General features: G+C 38.5%; 1 protein-coding gene across 6 annotated transcripts in view; it reads left to right on the top strand.

Annotated features, from left to right (window-relative positions):
- The window catches only part of LOC309625677 (LIM zinc-binding domain-containing Nebulette-like), a 213,210-nt gene that overhangs the window by 150,993 nt on the left and 44,580 nt on the right, over positions 1–17,637 (top strand). The window contains exon 4 of one of the 6 annotated variants that reach the window (XM_082385739.1): positions 9,427–9,537. The exons of the other annotated variants lie outside the window; for them this stretch is intronic. Within the exon in view, the coding sequence (XP_082241865.1) occupies positions 9,427–9,537 (111 nt within the window). The remainder of the gene's footprint in view (positions 1–9,426; positions 9,538–17,637) is intronic. 6 annotated transcript variants of the gene reach the window in all.

Below are 17,637 nucleotides of genomic sequence, written 5' to 3'. Positions count from 1 at the left end.
GCCAAGGTGAGGGCGGGTGGGTGAGTGATGTGAGGCTGAAGCCTGTTAAACCATGATAAGCGAATATATTTTGCTCGAGAGTTCATTAGGGTGGCAGTGCCCTAGAGTAGGGAGTGGGCGACTTCTGTGGTTAATGGCAGTGTTTTCCTCCATTCTTCACCTCTCCCTTTTAGAATTGTATGCCCACATCTTTCCATGTGATTTTGTAGGAGCTTCCATTATAGGAGGTACTACTGCCCCATCGATGTTGGGCATGACCATGTGACTCGTGTCAGTCGGTGGACTTAAGCAGACATGGTGCCCGCAGAGATCTTAGATGTGCTTCTGTGGTTGGCGTGGCCTCTGGTGCTCCTGCATCCACTGTGGGAAGAATGCATTCTGGTTGGCTGCTGGCCTTAGGAGGACGTGGAGGCATGTGGAACAGAAGTGAACCCCACCTGAAACCTGGAGCCAAGCAGACTGTGACTTGCAGACCTGTGAGCAAGAAAAATAAATGCTTAGGATTGTAAGCCACTGACTTTTGGGCGAGTTTGTTATGAAGCATAATAGTGGAAATAGCTAGTAGATGTACATACTGAAAAAAAAAAAACCCTGCCTTTGTAAGAATTTCATTCGGGTTAACAAGCTCCTTTTACATTCAGATCCTCATTTCCACATCCTTCGTAGGGTGTGGGTTATATCATTCATAACTTAGTGGTGTCCTTTGGCTACAATGCAATGATGTCTTTTGCTGGTGAGATTTCATGACCAGAGGTTGCATGAATATATCCTCTTATATATTAATATAATTAGACACTCCTACTTAATTATGTATTGGGGGAATTTACATATTTTACAACTTATATGTAGGCTTTTTGATTGCTTTAAAAAGGAAATTTGAATGACTGAAAAATTCTGTAAAAGAGTTTTTAGTTGCATGTAATTCATTTCGCTATAGTTTGGGAGAAAATAAGTTTAATAGACCATATTAGGTAGCTCAAAGAAGGTGAGGACAGGAGAGACAGGTCTGGAGGCTAAGCTGATAGGGGCAGTGCTCTCAGAGTAAACCATGACTGTGTCAGCAAGGACCCTTTTATTTTTATATCTGCTGATGGGACCTCACAGCTTCTGCTGCCTTAATGGGCTACTGGACCCTAGAACCTCTGCCACTCATGTCCCTGCTGCCCTGAGTCTGGGAACCTGTGTCATCACCCTTATTAGAAAAGATTCTGCTTCCTCAAGTTCTCTTCTGAATGAAAGGCTTTTATGAGTACAGCTCATTGGCGGTGCCTAGGTCACATGCCTGTATCCTAGCTGCAAGGGAGCCTGAGGAAGTGAGTTTATAGCTTCTACCTTAGGAAAGCAAGACTTAAAATGTGGAAAATTACTGAAACTTAGGTAGGTTGTTCAAAAGATACCGGGTAGTCATAAAGCTTGAAAAATGTCCATATAAATCCATAATATCTATTTTAAAACCAATCTTTAGTTACTGTTAATTAGTATTGTAACTTTAAAAAAGTGAAAATAAAGGTAGTTTATCCAATTAAAAATTTTTTTTTATTTTTTGGCCGTGCCACGGGGCATGCAGGATTTTACTTCCTCGGCCAGGGATTGAACCTGCACCCCATGCAGTGGAAGTGTGGAGTCTTAACCACTGGACCACCAGGGAAGTCCCATATCCAATTTAAAAAAAAAAATGAGCACTAGTATAAAACAAAATTGCAAAAGTACCTCTGGCCTTATAGGTATGTATTTCTCAACTGGGTACTTTCTTTAAAATATGCCAGAAAAACAAATATATCAAGTAGAAAAATTTTTTACATCAAAATCTCATTGATTTAGATTCCACTTACTCAAAATTTGTGATAATCAATTTGACTAAATTGGTTTATTAGTTTCACAATATGGCAGTGTTTATAACACTAAGTTAAAAAATTCTCAGACTTTAGAATCATCTATTTATGTACCATTCTATATACTTAATTTAACATTTTTCTTTTTCATCAAGCTGGTAGCATTGTTTGATTTCCTTTAGGGCTTGGCAGTCATAAATCTACCTTTAAAAATCTACTATATAAACTGTTCATTAAGTCAGAGACTCAATTCCTCGTTGAGAACTGTGGGCACAGATACAGAAAGGTTGGTAAGTTTTTTGGTGGGGAAATGGAGAAAATGAAGTTTTCTTCTGAGTAGTTCCATTTCCACAGTGAAATGAAAAAGTTATCATTGAGAATAACTGGCCCAGGGACAGAGAAATTGTCAATAGAACTAAACAGAAGCCTCCCAGTTGGGGGAATGGCTGTAGGATGTTGGGGAGACAGAGGAGTGTGGAAATAGTTTTCCTGACTAGTGAGAAAGAGATGGACTTGGGACAAGTTGTAAGGTTGCCAGACACAGCGAGGGCCCAGTTGCAATGATCATATATTATTAAACTGAGATCAGATAGCACAGTTGTGTGTTTGTCTCTACCACGTTGGGCCTTTTGGGTGCAATGCAGAGTAGGCAAAGAGTTGGGTTTTTATGAGGGCTGGGTTTTGCTAGGAGAGTACATCAGAGGAAGAGAGGGGAAAAGTATTTGAGGGTAATTGCTGGGAAGAGATTGTAACAATGGGCCATAGAATCTAAGATGTATGTAGAGGGCGTGAGGACATGGAGAGTGATGGACAGTAAGCAGTAGGTCAGTGGATTGGAAGTCCTGGTGAGGTCAGAGAATTGGTGGAGTTAAAAGTATTGAGAAGAGGAGATGAAAAGTAAATGGCGCTGGGGATTGATGGAGAGGGTTGAAACAGCCTTTGGAGGTGGCACAGCTGTCGTCATCGTGCTCCAGGCTCTGGCCCTGGTAGTGGGAGGATGAGATGAGCGGAGGACAGAGACGAGCTGGTCAGGGAGTGCGGAGCCAGCATGTTGAGTGCACTGTATGAGTGACGTTGAGGTCCCTGAGAATGTTGGCAGAGTGGGAGTAGAGGGAGGCGTAGTGAGCCAGTGGTTAAACGAGGCGGCATGTTGGTGTGGTAGCTGTAGAAAGGCTGCAGTGGGGGTGTCATCCAGCAGCATGCACCCCAAAAGAGCTGGGAGGGGGAGAAGAATAAAGGCCTGGAAGCAGCAGTGGGCAGTAATGGGGCCACTCACCCCAGCTTTGTGGGGCCTGGGAGAAAATATTGCCATCGCTTGAGGAGCTTCGTGGAAAACAGTGTCCGTAGGACATAGCCAGGGTTTGGTTAGAATGAATCCTATGTATGTGTTTTAGTAAAAAAGCGGAAGCTAGCATGAGGAAGCAGTGACCTTCTTTATAGCTACGCCAGTAACGATCCTGTAGATAGTGTATATACATTTGCAGCAGCATGGTATAGTACCTTAGGAAAAGTAGACTGATTTTTATCCATTTAATCAGCATTTAGTCCAACCAGTACCTTAAAAATGTAGTATCAGGAATGAATTTTTAAATTAAAAATTAATAATGTTGCTTTGGGCTGGCTAATACAGGACTCCAAGATAGTAAGTCAATAGCATCTTTTTTTAGGGGGGGTGTTAATAACTCCCCATAATTGAATGAGATAAAAAGTTCTTTTAAATATAAAGCAGATGCTTGCATTTATTATCCTGCTTCTTCATTTTAGTGTTTGGAAAAAGTATGATTTCACTTTTTCATTCTCATTTGTTTCATTTAAAATTTTCAAGTATGTTTTGGCTAAGATATATGATAGAAATTAATACTCAAGAGAAAACAAGGTTCTAGGTCATTTATCTAAACATATGTAACGAAATTATGAAACTTGGACTTGTTCATTGTAATTCGATGCTAGTTTACTTCAAGAACCTATAAATCATGTACTTGTGTGTATTTTGGTATATTAAGATAAGTAGAGAACCACAGAATTTATTTCTGAAAGTGATTTTAGATATCATTTAATTTAATCTTCCTTAAGCCATCGTTTAAGCTAATTAAACCATTGCAATGCCAGCACACTTGAAAGATGACTGGTGCTGGACTGCTTGTAATCCTCATATTAAGTTACCTCTGTTAGGATCTAACCCGAAAGTACTTTGGAAATTTTGAAAAGAAGAGAATAGTTATTGAATTATGTTCAGCTTAATTATTTTGCTTAGGTCAATGAAATATGTGACATTTCCATTACAGTTAGCCCCATTTTAAAGTGTGTATTTGTTTTTGAGTAGGCTGATCTGGTTTTTATAGCAACTGAATCAACTTTTGAACTGTTTGGTTGCTTTGCATTAGTTATGTATATTATTTGTGAATTAGTAGATATATTACACATATATTTTTGTTATATGGATTATATAGATAATTATATATGTGGATTGTTTTGTATGAATAATATATATGGTATATATTATATGGTTATATTTTACTTATTTGGAGAAAGCGCATATACACAGCTACTTATATATTAGAACTTTGCAGGAGGACAATGAATTTCGATGTATGATTGTCTCTGATCCCTCATTTAGCACTTCACCTGCTTTGTAGAGCAAGATCCATTCCCCATGCTTGTAATGCTACTGGGTCAAGAATATACCGTTACCCTTAACCTGAAGGGATGTGCGTTTACACTTTTAATTTATTGCACAAATAATTTTATAACAGCAATAATGGAAATAAAATTCTGAAATCATGTAGAGGTGATCTGATGCATCAACATTTTTATTTTCCTTCCAGTCTTCTTATATATGGATGCATGCTTTTTAAAAAACATGATTTAGTCATAGCTTACATATATCTCTTTATTCAGCTCAGCTCTTTGCCCTGAATATTGTATGTTTAGTGGAGATGAGTACTTGTAATTATGGAACATGGTTTTTTGTTTTGGTTTGGTTTGGTTTTTTTGTCAAATAGAACAGAAGAGTTTTTTCAATACTTTGGGTGTTTCTGACTAACCAAAATGAGTAGCAGGACTCGAGAAATTTTGCTGAAGCTCGTCTGATATTTAATTAGCACTTTAGTTTGAGATTTCATGGTAATAAAGTTGATCCATGTTCTGGTTTTTTTTGTGGGGATAATCTTATTTGAATGTCACAGAGTCTGATTTAAAAAAAATATTTTTTGAACACAATTTTCAGCGGGTGAAGTCACCTTCCTTCCGTGATCACCTTGCCCGTGGGGATGGAGTTGCCAGGATCCAGGGGAGACTGAGGGCATTATAGAAATGGGGGGCATTTTCTTTAGCGCATAAAACCAAGGTAGGCAAGGGCCGCATTGGACAAGAGCTCCTCTTGCGTGGGAGGAGATTTCCCAGGGCTCCTTGTAAACCTTTGATGAAAGGAATGACCCTGGCTAATAGAATGCCCTCAATTCTTCTCTTTTCTTCTTAAAAAAAAAGTTGCATTTAAAGTTTGGTAGGGTAAAAATTTCTCATTGTCAAAACCTGATGAAACAAAGATGTCCTTCTTGGTCAAGTTGAAAACTTTTAGCAGTTTGTCACCTCTCTAGAAGTAATAGTTTTAGTTCAAAATTTTATTTTGTTCTATATGAAAAACACAAATAACTTTCCATTCCACTAGATTATTTAGTTTTGTCCTCTGAACCCTGTCAAATAGACTGACAACTACATTGTTCGGGTAGCTTGGAAACAAATAATTTTGTTATTAAGTTGAAATAACATCATGATAACATCATGATAATTTGATTTAAAATGATGGTGGAAGTCAATGTAGCTTTCACAAGTTTGATATTAGATTTTTACTGTGTTCTCTGTGTACCTGTTTTTAATATAATCTTTACTTTTTTTAAAAAGACGTTTGTAGAGTTTTTTTTTTTTTTTTTTTAATTAAACTTTCTGTTGGATTTTTAAATGTTTGCCTGGAAAGCGTTGATAGAAAGTGCTCTTTTCCCTCTTTATAAGTTTTGACTAAAAATTAATTGGGTGAGCTGTTTAATATTTTTACCTTTTGATAAATGACATGGATTTACAGAATAGATAAATTAAGGTAAATTACTTTCTCTTTAAGAAAGTAATTGCTCTAAAAGATTTTTAGAAACCAACTCTCTGAGGCATTTAAAGTAGGACTTGGTTAACTAAAGTATAACTTACAGTTAACCGTGAGAAACCAGTATTTCGTGGCATCTGATATGTTTAGGCATTTTTTCCTTGGCTGTGTGTATCATGTGTAGCATCTTTCTGGAGCCTCTCTTAGCAGAGGTAAGTGCGTATGTCTCATTAGTTTGTGATGGGGCTGCCCAGTTGGCCCATTCAGCTTATTAATGAGGCCAAGGTTTGGGCTCTGTCCCTGGACAATCCAGTTACTGTAATTTCTCTCTACCCTGTACACATTAGACTGCACTAGTTATCACTGGATGCCTGTGAATCCTTAGGAACAGATATTTTGGGCACAAGTCTTTGCAATTTGAGAACAACTGTTATGTTTATTGCTGTGGAGAACTGGAGTGATTAAGGAAAGAGGTTTTTTCCCAAGTTCGGTGTTATGGTTAGCCAAAGGTTAATCAGAAAACTCCCTTTATTTCTCTGATGAGTTTTGAAAAGAATTCTAAAATATATTGAAACTAAGCCATGGTTGAAGTTTAGTGCACATTTTTGCATTAGAATAGAAGCACAGTCATTATATTTTTATTTGGTGCTTATTATAAGCTGTCTCAGGATAATTGTTCTCACCGTCTTTCATGGTTAATTCTCTAGATGATTTTATAAAAGGAAGCTCAAATATTTAGCATTCTACAAGACCTACTGAGATCATCTAGTTTAACTTTCTCACCTTACCAAGTGAAGAGATATGATCCTCAGGGAACCTGCTAAGGTCACATAGCTTGTTAGGCCCAGCTCCAAGTTTACAATGCAAGTTCCTTCACCAGCTTGACCCACTCCCTGCAACGCTGTTTCCAGGGAGTGGGGTTTCTACCCACCTGGAATATCAGCTTCCAGCCTTAGCATTTTCCTTATTCTTTACTTAAATCAGATTATGGTTGGCCCTCCGTATCTGTGGGTTTGCATCCATGGATATGGAGGGCCGACTGTAAGGGACTTGAGGACCTTTGGATTTGGCTATCCACGAGGGGTCCTAGAACCAATCGCCCTCAGATACCCAGGTATGACTGTATAGTTAAAACATTAGTGAGTATTGTGAGATCTTACTGTGAAGCATTTTAAGTTTATTGTCGATCTGCTCAGATCTACGTAAAACTTGGCATTCTTTCTTACTTAAGACATAATTGTCCTCATATGAGAATTTATTGTTTCTTTATGTGGGCATTTCTAAACAAAACTGTTATTGAAAAAGAAAATATCAAAATGACTAGAACAAACAAAAGATAGGAAAGATTTTGGAGGGGGGAGGAGATAGTAAGAACTTTTGACTACTTACTATGTGCTAAGTAATTCAAAAGGGTATAAATGGGATGCTTGGCAGTTCCTGTTCGTAGGTTTCTAGGAATTCTGCATAATGGAGAAAACACCTTTCAACAGAAATACCGGGCATACACAGCTAAATCCCAGTTATCTTGTTTTCAATCATTTTGTGGAATTATCTCCTCTTCAGAAAATAGTTTTAAATAATATTTTTGTTATATTATTGTTTGCTTTGCTTAAGTGTGGTTTTCACTAGTATCTCAAATAGTGACATCCCAGCAAATTCTGGAATACAGAATTCTTGCTCAAGTTTAACTGTTCTTTACTTATCTGCAGTCAGTTGGGGAAGAGGACTCCCATTTGAGGAGTTGTTAAAAAATATATTTAGGGACTTCCCTGGTGGCACAGTGGTTAAGAATCTGCCTGCCAGTGCAAGGGACACGGGTTGGAGTCCTGGCCTGGGAAGATCCCACATGCCGCGGAGCAACTAAGCCCGTGTGCCACAACTACTGAGCCTGCGCTGTAGAGCCCGTGAACCACAACTCCTGAGCCCGTGTGCCACAACTACTGCAGCCGGTGCGCCTAGAGCCCGTGCACCGCAACAAGAGAAGCCACCGCAATGAGAAGCCTGTGCACTGCAACAAAGAGTAGCCCCCAGCTCGCAGCAACTAGAGGAAAACCCGCGGGCAGCAACGAAGACCCAATGCAGCCAAAAATAAATAAATAAATTTAAAAAAAAATTTAAACAGTGTTTTACGATTTTTTTTGTTTGTTTCTTTAACTACACAATGGATTGCCAAACCACATGCAGATGATTGGCAGGTATCTGCTTTTTGAGATTATCGGAACCACTTTTCTGTTGGTGTGTATAATTGAGCTTTGATCACAAACAGCTGTGTTAAGTCTTAGCCCAACAGGTGACAGGTATGATACTGAGAGGAAAGTAATCTGGAAGGCTCTAAAACCCATTTTGAAATTTTATCCACTAACAAAATGTATATTAATTAAGACTTTTTTTTGTTGCAAGTGCCAGAAAACTCAACCACACCTGGCTTTAGAATTGTTGGCTCAGGTGCCTGAAGAGCCCAAGGGTGAAACTGGTTTTAGGGCAGGGCTGCCTATAGGGGCTCAGAGGGTTTTGCTGAGGCCCAGTTTCTCTCCATCTCTTAATCCTGTGTCTTCTGTGACAACTCAGTTTTCAGGCTGGCTTACCTATGTGGCCGAAAGACAGCTGCCATATGTTCAGCCTACATCTCTGTAGGTGCCAGTTCAGTGAAAAAGAGGCCCCCACCAATGGTCAGTGATCTCACTGTTTCTCTCTGGTCCTGATTGGATATTGTGTCAATGGTTGAACAAATCAAGGGGACTGCACTGTACTGTCTGGCCACTTCCAAGTCACATAATCTACCCTTGTAGAGAGCTGGGGAGAGCTGAGTTCTCAAAAGAAAGTAAGGGTGTTATACCAAAAGAAGGGGTGGTGGATGCTGGGTGGTCAGAGAATAACAAAACAGTGACCACAATATAGGTGATAATTTGTGCTTTCCACCTCATAAAGTAATCATTATGTGATTTTGCATTTACTGTGAAATGTCATAGAATCTTTCACTTCATAATACGAGGAAGGGAGTGAGATAAACTATTTTTCTCTTTCTGTAAAACTAACATTAAAATGCCTTTTGGTGGACGGCTGGTATTAGTATTTGAAGGCACTTTCGGCAGACTGTCTCTCCAGTAGGACTTGTCCCTGAACCAATAAGACTATTTTTGAATGTTATGTGTCCTGTAGCCCTTGCTCCTTCCGGCACATGAGGTTTGAGCTTGTTCCCATGTAGTAAGACAGTAAATGAAATCACCTGTGTGTTAAAGTTAGGGCGATCCACAGGATGTCAGTGTGGTAAGAGGCTTCAATGGAATGTCTGAACCGTTCTGATCAGACTTGGGAAAATGTGAAAGTCTTGCCTCTTAGAAGGGAGAAATAATAAATTTAAAATATGCTCCATCTATAAGACGATTCAAAAAGTATTGATACCTAAATAGAAAATAACTCTAACTCTTGCTAACAAAAGCAGCAAGGAGAGCTGGGTCCTGGGGCAGGACCTGCTAAGCCTCTAACCAAAGCCACTTCTAGCTTTCAGGGTGGTGCCGGCAGTGCGTAGATCCTTGTCATGACCCTGGCGTTGAGGTGGGAGAGGCCGTCTCTGTGTTAGTGGCCCCCGCTGACAGTTTGCTGAGTTTACCGGTAAGGGTACTGGTGAATGGTGGTCATCTCCACTGCTGCCCACGATAGCCCTGCTCTCTACACTGTATGTACATAACCTCAATGAATATACTGTAGACGCGCTGTAGATGCTGGTGCATCTGCCCGTTTCCATTTCTTCTTTCTTCTCCAGCTGCTTTTCTTTCAATTTCTTTTCCACTATTTCAAGCACTCAATTTTTTCCTTCTTTTTCCTGGTTCTCTCTTTTCTGAGCTTAGTGATCACTAAAGCTGGACAGAGGTATCACTTAGCCTGTTCACAGATGACCTTTGGATCTTTTGGCCGTGACCAACCCCAGCACTGTATATGACTGTATTTGCTGTTAATGTGGTAGGTTTCATCACATGTAGCCAAAACAGGTCTATCTCGGTTCATAATCATAACACTACGTACACATCTCCAACACCCCTTTTATCGCAGGGATTTGCTATGTGAAATCAAGCCTGAGTTTTTGTTACAGTAATTGATCAAGAGTATTTATTGGTGACAGAATATGGGATAAATATGCAAAGTATGGGCCATTCTTATCAATAATGGAAATAGTGACATCATATCTACCTTTATCTTTGCCACGATGACTTTATTTCTCAATAAAAGGGAAATTACTACAAGACTGGGTTTGAAAAGCTAGTTAGCACAAGCAGTGTGGTAAAGAAAGTTGCTTCATTCTCCTTTAAAATTTTTTTGAATGGCATGTGTATTTTATTCATTTTAAATTTTTGTCAGAGTTTCAAAGTACATAACTTATGATTTTAATAAGATACAGCAGTCCCCTCTGTACCTCTTCCTACCTCTAATTCCTTCTCTCCAGAGACAGCCACTTGTAAGCCTTTGATTTTCTTTCTGGCACCTGTCTATTCTATATATTGCTATTTGTAAGCTTAAAATTTTTTTAGATGTTATCTACTGACTTTTTGATATGGAAGAAGAAGATTTATTCTTTGTTAAACCACCCCGCCCGATCCACCCAATATGGTTATGTCACATTTTTTTGGTTATTCAGTATCCTTTGTTTACAGGCAGACCCCAGGGATATGGTGGGTTGGGTGCCACAATAAAATGAATATTGCAATAAAGTGAGTCACACGAATTTTTGGTTTTCTAGTGCATGTAAAATTTATGTTTACACTATGCTGAAGTGTGCAATAGCATTATGGCTAAAAAAATATAGATACCTTAATTAAGAAATACTTTTTTGATAAAAAGTGCTACCCATCACTGAGCCTTCAGTGAGTCATAATAGTAACATCAGAGATCACTGATCCCAGATCATCATAATAAATATGAAAATTATGAAAAAGTTTGAAACATTACAAGAATTACCAAAATGTGACACAGAGATATAAAGTGAACAGATACTGTTGGAAAAATGGCGCCGACAGACTTGCTTGAAGCAGGGTTGCCACAAACCTCCAATTTGTAAAAAAATGTGATATCCATGAAGTGCAGTAAAGCAAAGGGCAATAAAATGAGGTATGCCTGTATTTGGACTATTAAATATTGTTCCTGGCTGAGCCAATGAATGTACTATGATTATACTTTCTTTCTTGAAAACCTTTTTTCTTTTTTCCTAGAGTTGCTAATTTCTTTTGTCCCTACTTTATCTCCATGCTCTGATAGTCTTAAAAGTCCTTTTACTAGATCTACATGCATTAGGTAATCTATCAATTCTATAATTTTTTTCTTGAGATGTTCCTCCCAGAGCTTTTTGTCTCCTACTCTAATCTGGATTGCTTTCTCTCTGAGTTTGTTGAATAGCTTTGTCCTGGGATTCCCTTCACCATTATGCTGGGCTTTCCCTTTGCTTTTTTACTCTTGGATACCATGTCTTCTTTCTTGGTTTACTCCCTCTTTTTGGTGGAACACATCCTCCAGTAGCTTTCTGAGAAAAGGTATGTGGTTGGTAAATTTTGAGTCCTTACTACTCTTCACACTTGGTCAATAGTTTTGGCTGAGACTACTTCAAAACTTTTCTCTCTTTAGGTGAAAGATAATTCTGGTGAGTTTATTTTTTTTTTTGGTGAAATCATTTTCATTAAGAGTTTTGAAGGTATTTTTCTATTATTTCCTATATTAAGAAAGAAATTGATATAATATCTAAAGCACAGATTTTAAAAAAATTTTCTTTGCCTTTTATTGATGGTTTGAAATGCACTAGAATGAATGTTCTAGCAGTTTTGTATTTACTTACTTGAATTTGTTGTTTTTATCTTGTTGCTCCCAGGCAAAATCTTTCTCTCTTCCGGTAAAAAATAATTCTGTTGATTTTCCTTCAGTATTTGGTTTTCAAATGTCACTAAAAGAATGATGGTTTCATACCTTGACTCCGGGTTTTCTCATGTAAGAAATACCAAGATTTTGTCATTTGCATCTCCATTAAAAAGGGAAAAAATCATATATTAAATAAACATCCAAGTACATCCTGTATATTTTGGATTTATTGTTACTGCCTACTGAATATTCACATGTACATCCTATTTTTGTCAAGTTCATCTGTGACACTCAGTGGACAATGCCCGATCTGTAGAAATTTCAGTTGTTCAGAAATTATCTAATTATTTTATGCATTTTATTGTTTTCATGCTCATTTTCCCCATTTCTTTTTTAAAAGGTGGATGTATGTTCCTACCCAAAAATACCATTTAACATTTATATATATATATATATATATATATATATATATATATATACACACACACACACACACATACAAATATATATAATTATATTGAATAATTCTCTAACCATAATTTAGGTATATTAGGTGGTTGGGGAACCAACAACTTTTGCGGCAAGAAGTGGAACCAATGAGGGGAGACATGGGGGCTCCCAGGTTTGCAGTTTTGAAATCTCATTTTGGATGCAGATTGCAGAGACAGGCCAACACGCGGAAGGATTAGTAGGAAGGGATCGCAGTCATTCAAGTGAGTGATGGTGGTGGCTTGGGAATGGTAGTGGTGAAGGGGATGGAGAAAAGTAGGTTGCATTTGAGATACTGAGGAGAGAGGATCATTAGCACTTGAGGCTGGGAATTGGGTGGGATGAGGAGAAGAAAAATAAATGAGAGGAAACTGGAGACTTGGAAAGCAACTTGTTAATTTCACCCAGAAATGTGGTGAATAGGATAGACTCACAGATCAAGTAATCTGATACTGATAAGCTGTATATTCCTCATTTAGAAAAGTAAAAGGATTTGGTGTTTGGATTAGAGTATTTAATCCTGGATGAATCTTTCCTGGGCCTGGGGTTAAAAGGTTTCAGACCAGGGGGGTGTTTAGGAAGCTGGGATATTTATGGGTGGGTGAATTTAAATCTAATTTCAGTGTCTGTCCTGTTTAACTGGGAATTGTCTCGCTGATTACATATACTTTTCATATTTGTTTCCTTAATTTTTTCTGTAGTGTTTTCCATAATTATTGGGAGCCCAGAACATTTAAGCGAAGAAAACAGATTTTCAAAGGTTTTTTGGTTTCATATCATGATTTTAAGATTAATTTTTTCAATGCGATCCATTACCTCAAAATATTTTCTTTTTTGCTAACACTGTTTTCCCTATTTGTTCCTGAGCAAAGACTAGAGATGAGCATTCGGCTTGAGTTACAGGTAAAACCAGGGATGTGTTGGTTATTCCTTGCATTGCACTCCTGAATTAAGAAATGGTACCTAACAACCTGACAGTGTATTAGGGCCAATGGTGGTTGACAGGCGCCTTTCAAAGGTACCGTTCTGATGCTTTTGTTCCATTTGCCTTTTAAGTTAAAATGCTAGTTGGAGCGGACAAATACTACTCATTTCACAATTTCTTCCCCCCCCCGCCCCCCACACACCGTGAGGGGCCTTTTGGTTGCTTCAGTCTAAGCAGAAGAATGGGAGCAGCGATTGGGTTTGGTGGAATTCGCCTTTATCTGGCTCCAGCTCCTCCTCCTCTCCCTGTGGGCTCCCAGGCCAGGGTGCCTGTAGGGGCTCTCTCCTCTTCTGCAATCACAGCTTTGTGGTTCTTTGTGTGAGCTGTTATCAATTTCAGTGGATACGCTTTGTTACCTCTATTTGTACTATAACTAGCAATTTGATAAGGTTATGTGCCTGTCAAATGATTTAGATGTCAGGTGTAGGTGCAACAAAGCAATTTTGACAAGTCAAACATCGGTGCAAAGAAGGGGGATGAGGGTGACCTGCTGACAGAAGAAAGTAAAATCTCTTATGGCCTCACTTTCTTTCTCTTTTAACTCTAGGTCAGTACTTTAACCTCTTTAATTTGTCCCTTCTTAAGTGAATGTGACATGGTGACTTCCAGCTTCTATCTAAAGGGCAGTGAAACGGAGGCCTGCTGTTGGAAGGTAGATGCTGGCATTTAGGGAGATTTGACTTTGGGTATTCTGATAAAAACATCTGGGTCTGGAAACTTTATCTTTGACTGAAGCTGAGATTAAGGTCTTAGAAGACAAGGTTTATTAATGCCAGTGTCTGTTCACATATGTGTGTTACAGAGAGCCTGGTATTTTTAGTAAGCAGTGCCCCTTTCTTTTAGGTGGAGGTAAAGGCCCAGGGCTTCCAGTACATTTGTCGTCCTGTGTTCTGCAGCCCCGGCAATGATTTGAAGGGTATTGCTCACTGATTTGTCACATCCTCTGTTGGATGAGGAGTCAGTCGAGCCTAGGATTAATAGGTTTAAGTTTCTTAGAGCCTTTCTGTCTTTTTCTTGATTGATTAAGTAACTTGTACCTCTGAGCTATCCCAATACCTAAATCTCTTTACTGCCCACATTGAATATGTAGCTTTGCCTTGGCATCTACCTCAGCAGAAAATCCCCCAGTTTACCAGTGGTATGTTGGACAGTAGTTACCCCCTTAAAGGTTAATGTGTCCAAGAGATGCTGCTGGAGTTATAGGGATACTTCCAGTATTTTGCCACTTGGGTTTGTGAAGTTATGGAATGAATGTAGGCATTCAAGTGTAACTCATCTTGACAAGGGTTTCATTATACTCTGCAAGCACAATTCAAAGAAATAATGAATTTATATTCAGGGTAGTCTTGTTTGAGTTTATTTAAAGAAATGAAACACACAATCCCTATAATAGCCCTTGCTACAGAAGTATTGATGGTGCTGACAAAGAGAAAACTCAGACCAGATGGTTTCCAAACAGTGGAACCACCTGGTTCCCTGGCAATGCCAACTTATTCCTGTTTCTCAAATAGCTGCACTCTCACGGACCGTGAAATGTATAAGCGAGACGTTCATGGGCTCAGGCAGAATAACATTCCAAAATTAGAATTGTTAAGAGACACTAAAACACTTATCCGTGTCAACTCAAACTGGCCACTCTCTTCCGTTTACATTTTTTTCTTCTTTCTCTTTATAACTATAAAACCCAGTTCTTTTTTATTTCCACATGGCAGAGAGGAAAAAAAAACCAAAACTATTTCTTCTTGAGATGTTTATTCTGGAGGAAAAAGAAAGATCCTTTGTCCTTTTGGGAAATGGACTCACCAAAACTCCATTCATGTTTTCAGACCAAAGAGGAGACTTTTAGGTCAGCAAGGGAAGAATAGAATTGTACCTATATAGCACCATGAAATTACACCGAATCATGAAACTTCATAGGAATATAACCAAGATAATATATTAATTGATGTGCAGACATGCAGTAACTTTTTCTAATTATAATGTTAAACTTCGGGATTTTCTTGAATTACTTCGTATCTAATTTTTCATGTTGGAAATCAGAGTGAATTTAAAAGTGAAAATATTGAATCATCTACAGACCTTTCTAAGTTGATGCTTAAGAAGACAATCATGTTAAAGTTTCATTTTGAAGTGGTTACCTTAGCTTCTTACTCATTTGATGAACACCTAACTGAGCACCTAACTGGCAGTGTTTGTAACCATTAGAGATCCAGTACTGGATAATGTATGTAACATGTGAGACAATTTAAACATTAAGATATTTACGCTGTTGTTTACAATCTAGTCTTTTTAAAGAAATGATGATTATTTTCATCAAAATTACATGTCAGTCTAAGTGAAGGTCTTTGAAGTTTGCAAAGCATTTGAATTACCATCTCGTGGCATGATAGGCTGGAAAGAGCCAAGGCTTTCAAGATGGCAGATCTGGCTTTGAATCCTGACTACTGCTCACCAGGTGGTGATGTTAGGCTTGTGTCTTAGTCACCAAGTCACAGTTTCCTGTATTAGCTGGGGACTCTGGGCTGTAAGAGATGGAAAACCCAACCCTCATTCACTTGGACAAAATGATAATTTCTCTTGAGAATATTAAGGTACACAAATCCATGGGCAGGAATGTGCCTGTTTCAGCTTCAGGAACAGTGTGAATCAGGACTCAGAAGTCAGCAGGCCAGGACTCTTTTTGGCAGATGGGGTGCATCTGCCTCTTTGCGTTCTGGTGGCGGCAAGCCTGGCTGTCGACAGTTCCAAAGTTTTATCTCTTAGAGTTTTACTTGCCAGAGGGAGAGGCTAATTCTGCACTTTGGATCTCAATTCCCAAACCCCCTCAACATCTGGACTTGGACTAGCTTGGGCCAGATGACTGACTGCCTTTGGGACCATCCTTGGCGGTTAAGGAAGTGTGTCCTGTAGGGAAACGACAGCTCTTGAGAAGACCTACATGGGTGAATGGGGCCCGGGACCGTTACCAGGAGGAGGTTGGGGGCGGACCAAACAATAGTCGTCTCCATTACATTTCTCATGTGTAGAAAATGGTAAATAGACATCTCTTTTACAGTGATTTTGAAGATTAAGCAGGATAGTCTGTCAAATGCCTAGTATAAAGTCTGATACCTTGTAGCCCTTTAATAAATCATAGCTGCTATAACATAGCAGGGAGGCAACTAGCCAGCATTTCTCAAAACTGACACCTGTAATCAGTGTGCAGCTCTCACTCTTAACTAAGAAGCATAAGTAGCCATAATTCTTCACTTCATTCTTCAGCACTGCTCATGTATTTATTTCTCATAGTCTCTTCCCTGTGGAAGACCTGAATTAGGACTACGTTTCTAGTTGTAGTATAGGTATGTTAATAACCTGTAAACATTTCTGGGAAATGTATGTTTTAAATAAAATTCCATATTAAGGATTGAATCTTAAAAATTTTCTTTTGATTAAAAAGCCTTACTGAGATCCATGGTTTTTTCTGGGTGGCGAAAACTATCTATCGTGGAAGCTATTCTCAGTGTCATTTGTGTGCGTATTAAGTGTATAATGTATTTAGATTTTTTCTTCTTCTGCATTCTTTTTTCCTTTGTTTTTGCTGTTATAGTTTTTATTTTCCTTCCCCCCCGAGTTTTGTAGAAGTGGAAGAAGCATGTTTTCTTACAGAAAAACAGTCGATGTTGCCTGATGGATAATGCCATTGCAGGTGTGGGAGGGTTGTTAGGGCCAATTTTAACGACATTATCAATCTGTTAGGAAGCAGGCGTATGTAAGAAAAGCTTGGGGGTGGGGGGATCATCTGTCACTTTCATCAGCTGTGACTCTGAGATTAAGAACAGGTTACTTTCACTTTCATGACTGTTTTGTGTTAGTTCAGCTCTGTTTACATTTGCTTGATTCTTGATTTTATCCTTATCTCTTTACTGTAGTTTGAATGTAGCTTTCTTTTCTGAATGACTGATTTGCTAATTAGCTTTATCCTCACTGGAAATTACCCATTTTCTAATACTTTATAATTCAGAATACGCACACAGGAATGTTCCCCGTTGTAACTTCTTATCCATCCTCTCCTTAATTTAAAGTTGCATGATATCTTCTGGTTCAAAATAATTTGAATAATATTCTACTCTGTGTGTGAATTAGGCCGTTTATATTTAAAAAACATAATCATGTAATGGGATGAGACTGGCTCTCTCTAAAGGATTAATAGTTAAGAGAACACGTGTCCAGAAATCAAAATTCATAAACTGTCTGAATTATTATATGTTATTTAAAAAGTAACATGGCAACATAAATCATCGAGTCAGGCTCTATGAGTCAATTACTCTTCAGGACTAAATCAGGTATTAGAATATTAATTGTTTTTTGCTTCTTTAGTACCTGAATAGTTAATTGGATGGTACTTTAGTTTCCTG

Source organism: Balaenoptera borealis, assembly GCF_965194805.1.
Source record: "Balaenoptera borealis genome assembly, chromosome: 3".
In the NCBI taxonomy this organism is placed as follows: domain Eukaryota; kingdom Metazoa; phylum Chordata; class Mammalia; order Artiodactyla; family Balaenopteridae; genus Balaenoptera; species Balaenoptera borealis.
This window is presented reverse-complemented; position numbering and strand designations above follow the sequence as displayed.